Source organism: Olea europaea, chromosome 5, assembly GCF_002742605.1.
Source record: "Olea europaea var. sylvestris chromosome 5, O_europaea_v1, whole genome shotgun sequence".
NCBI lineage: Eukaryota > Viridiplantae > Streptophyta > Magnoliopsida > Lamiales > Oleaceae > Olea > Olea europaea.
In genome coordinates this window covers 6,778,114-6,782,817 of record NC_036241.1, presented here as the reverse complement: position 1 = coordinate 6,782,817, position 4,704 = coordinate 6,778,114, and the positions used below count along the sequence as shown (strand labels likewise).

Below are 4,704 nucleotides of genomic sequence, written 5' to 3'. Positions count from 1 at the left end.
TCTATTAACACCCATTTCTAGGTAATATGCTACAAAATCTTGAAATTTGAAAATGAATTAAGCTCTAACTGTACTTTGTTACATGAAGTATCGTATATTTTTTACACAATTTAATTTTATATTTCAGTCACATCATGATTAGGTGACATATTTGTATAAAAACATAATATGCATGTCATATTGCATTCAATTTATAAAAATCACGTAGAAATCTGATGTAAACGAAGTACGTACCTAACTATCAAAGTTGGTTAACGGAATTGAGATCTAACTCAGTTCAGTGACGAAATGAAGGTTACCAACACAGAGAACTAAAGCCACGAAAATCAATTGAAGAAATCAAAAGCAAAAAAGAAAAATGAAACTACAGTGAACTCAAAAGGGAGGACAAATTAACTTGCAGACATAATCATTTAGGTAGTCATGACAAAACAAATGTACACACCAAGTTGCTATTTACCACGACAATGCATATCGCTAAGATGAATAAACAATAGCTGAATACCAGGCAAGCTGCGAAATAAAGCATATCCTCGACCACACGCAACTGATAATTTTAAACATACATGATCTGATATATTCGGATATCCTCTCGACTAGTGATGAGCCTCCAAAGCACCTTGTATATTATTCACTGCACTATCATAGTTCAAGAATCCCATGAACCAGAACTCATGATTGTCAACTGAAATAATCTGAATGTATTTTTCAGCTGGATTGACTTTGCTCTTTGAAGGATTAACTGCTTTTAGCTGATACAGAGGAACAACCACCTATCCAAGTCAAAAGAAATACAAAACTTGTAATTAGTGGATTCACGACTGACATACATGAATTTATATATCGTCATCAAACGGTACATCTTTGGTCAGCAAAGTTGTCTAAAGATAATAATGACGTGGGAAATTAAGGTAATATAAACCTGTGAAATAACAGATTAAGTGAATCCATAACTAAATTTTATAGAAGTAAATACAACTCTATAAGAAAATGAGAGTGCATAGTCTTGTTGCTAAGAGAACAAAGAATGCAAAATATTAAAGATCATACCCTCTAATGATGTCAAAACAGAAGTGCAGAAAAAGCAACACAATGGACATAAATTCATGTGTATACCGCCCGCCGATGTTGCATATGCAGATGACTACTCACAGGCATTTTCTAGATGAAAATTATATTGCATACAACTCTGTACATAACAAAAAACAGATCGTTGTATTGTATTATATGAATTCCCTTAGACAGAGAGACAAAATCACTCCTTCAAATAGTTAAACTATTTGAGGCTTATACCTCGAATCCTGCTCATAAAATGCAACCTGCACCTTAAATGCCATCTGTGAGACTTACTCTTCAAGTCAAGTAAGGTGTTTCCATATTTGCCTGGCATTTTTCAAACATTTTAATTATTGGCCTTAACTATTTGAGTTGTTTCTTTATAACCTAAAATGTTGAACATGTTCTTTTATTTAATTTCCATTTTTGCCTACACGGAAGGAAAATGGGAAGGAGAATACAACATTGCAACTGAATTGTTGACAAAGAATGAAAAGAAACTTGGGATGAGAATGATGACAATGGTGAAATAACTCCCTTAAAGATTATTTCTATAGTGATGATTATAAATAATAATAATAATAATAATAATAATAAGTATATTTTTTGTATTTTTATGTTCTTTTGATTCTTTCATTATTCTATACTAAGGCTTAAGCTTCACCTCATGACGTGGCAATGAAACTCCCTAATAACAAATTATGTCTTTTTATACATTGACTGATGGTTCCTCTAACTATGTTAAACACCTTGCTTCACATCTTATTCTATTGGAAGACAGTATAAATCAAACTCTAATTGCACTTTCCAAATCCCGAATCAAACCCATAATGTTTAAAAAATATCCAGCACATGTATCCTGCTATGTTTTCCATCTTGAAATCTAAGATGCAAATAAGGCACCCCTCTCCATATGACCTATTTAACAATGTTTTGCATTATACATCCCTATTTGCATTGTAAAGCCATGACTCCTGGTAACCAATGCTAGGTGTTAGGTGTTGTTTACCAATTTCCTCATATTAACAAAGTGGGCCAGTTGGTGAGGAAGTTCATGAAAAAAGCATTTTCTATTGGACTGAAAGAGCATGTGAACAAGTCCAACTAGTCAATAACACTAACTAAATATAGTGGGGACTGAAACGCTACATTGTACGAATAGTGGGAACTGCTTAATGTGCATCAACAATCTCGTCTCACATGATATCAGAAAGATATAAATGAAACTCCATGACAATTATGTGGTTTCATTTACATCAAGGGAAACAATATAAAGCAATGAGTGCATGAATGGCAGGATAGAGGTAGTCTAAGATCGAAATCATTCGCTTTGGAAATGGTTAGAACTTTACAAGGGTACAAGGCATAGAATTGTTGCTCCAGAAAAAGCGTCACAATGCCTACTTTTTACGCTAGAATCCTGAGCTATATGACTTATCCCCTGTTTGGTAGAGATTCATTCTTTAAAGAGCCTTTTTTTTTTTTGCCTCAAACGCATTTTCAAATACACATTCTCTCAATAAAATATTTTTGCGCGAAAACTCATAACTTTTTAACCATACATTCTCCGAAAAAATCTGCTTAAAAAATCTATTCTCAATAAAATTATGTTTGACACGAGTGCAATTAGGAAGCACATAAAATTTTGAGATGAAGATGTGTGTGTGGGTAAACCATGGAAATCAAATGAGACCAACGCAATCCACAATATACATCATACCTTGTAATAGCTCCACTGTGTCTCCTCACCCACTTTATATGAAAGAGGACTATCGCTACAAAATGCTAGTTTTGCAGTTGAGTAATACAGAACTCCCATGATAGGTCCAGCAGAAGTAGATAAGTAGCACGCATAGTACTTTAGAAGTTTCTCATCAGCAATGGTCTCAAATGTCTGACAGAAGACCTTTTCGTATCCACCTTCTGCCAATACCTTCGTGCTCTGTGCTATTCTTCCAACAGTAGCATCTGCCAAACTTGGGCCTGTTTTTACTGATTAAGCAGAAGTTAGTTATGTAAATCGTTATCAGAAATAACAACTATCCATAAAAATTTTGTCCATAGTTCTATTAACTCATTCAGTTTCCATATGACACAAACTTCTCAATTCACAATATCAAATGCATTTATCATTTTTCAAAATTGAACAAATTTGATAAGATATCGATTCAACAAAGTCAAATTGAATGTGGGGAGTAGTTGAACATTGTTTTTCAATTAGAATCATATTATTCAAATCTTTTTTTTTTTTTTTTTTTGGTCTTTTCTAAAATCATTCATTAGAACATAGTTTTATAAGGAACTGGTTACCAAAGACATAGTTTCAAATTTTTATGTCAAACTCATTTCCTGCGCGCTAAAGAGAAAAATTAACAAAAATTGTTCTAAAAAATTAGGATTACTAATTCTCTAACTTGTCATCATGTTGTCAGGATAGGGTAGCAATGGAAAGCCCATAATCCTGGACTTGATGTAGCCAATCACAGACCATATAAAGCCAGTTTCTCCACTGATCTACTCAAAGAAATTATAAATATTAGCTAAAAGGAATCAATTCTGGAGGTCAAAGAAAAGAAGTTAAAATGGTTTACTGGAGAGTTGGTATAAGAACTCAAGCGCCTGTAGAATTGTAAACATGATAATTTAACATTTTTAACAGTAATGGAAATGCATGAACTCTATAATAAGGAGAAAGTATGATCTCTACCCTTGTGCTCTCAAATAATTGCACATACAAACAGTCACATATTTTTCCCGAGGACTTACATCATCAACATAGGCAAAACACAAATCCATAACCAAAAATGAAATAATATAAACATAAAATAACAAAGATTAATACACTCACAGTGTTGCCACATGTTTCCAGCCAAGTCCTCGGCCTTCTTAGTAGCCTCCGCCGCCTTCTTTCCCCATTTACCCAATACATCCTTTACTGAATCCATTTTATCAAACATCCACAACCAAATGATAAATAAAAATTAATTAAAATAGAAATAAAATTAGATTCAAATCAATTATCGATAAAAAAAATAATAATAATAATAACTCAAACTTACTCTTTGAGGAAGACGATCCTGGGACGGGAGCAGAGGAAACGTAGGGATTGGATTCGGCAGGCATGGTGGTTGTGGCGGCGCCGGAAATCGGAGGCGGGCCTTCAGCAGCCGACGGAGACCTAGGTGTGTTATTATTACCCGAGCCGTGGGATTCCGATCCCACAGGGACAGAGCTCCACGTGTCAGTGACAGGAGCGACATCTTTAAGGTCAAGTTTCGGATACGGAGCGTAATCGGCAGAAGGTTGGGGGGCTGGAGCTTCGTCAAGTTTGGTCTGATAGGCCGGATTTTTTTTCGGGTCCGGATTCATCGTGCTTTTGGATGATGAGTAAAAGAGACAGGGCGAACAAATAGAAATTTGTTATGGGGGTCGGTTCGGGTTCTATTCTTTTGTTTGTCCAATCCGGGTTACGTGAAACTAATAAATGATATTAATTTATATGTATAAGAATATGAATTACAATTATGATGACAAATTAATACAGGGGAATTTTGGATTTTTTTTTGGTGCATTTAATGTAAATCATTCTGGGTGTAAAATATTTTTTTGGAATTATGATGACAAATTAATACAGTTTTATTTTTTTAT

The 4,704-nt window shown here is 34.2% G+C and overlaps 1 protein-coding gene across 1 annotated transcript; it reads right to left on the bottom strand.

Annotated features, from left to right (window-relative positions):
• Nucleotides 1-313: 313 nt before the first annotated feature.
• LOC111394505 (GEM-like protein 1) lies at nt 314-4,471 on the bottom strand. Its single transcript, XM_023020360.1, has 4 exons — nt 4,116-4,471; nt 3,905-3,991; nt 2,777-3,048; nt 314-773 (listed from the first exon to the last, which is right to left on the bottom strand). Exons 1-4 carry the CDS (start codon nt 4,423-4,425, stop codon nt 597-599), a joined length of 846 nt encoding a protein of 281 aa, XP_022876128.1. The 5' UTR covers nt 4,426-4,471; the 3' UTR covers nt 314-596.
• Between the last annotated feature and the right edge of the window lie 233 nt (nt 4,472-4,704).

Coding starts and splice junctions, on each gene's coding strand:
- LOC111394505 (XM_023020360.1), bottom strand. CDS start 4,425: ATGAATCCGGACCCGAAAAAAAATCCGGCCTATCAGACCAAACTTGAC. Junction 3,992..4,115: donor AGGATCGTCTTCCTCAAAGA/GTAAGTTTGAGT, acceptor AAATGGATTCAG/TAAAGGATGTATTGGGTAAA. Junction 774..2,776: donor CACAGTGGAGCTATTACAAG/GTATGATGTATA, acceptor TGACTTGGATAG/GTGGTTGTTCCTCTGTATCA.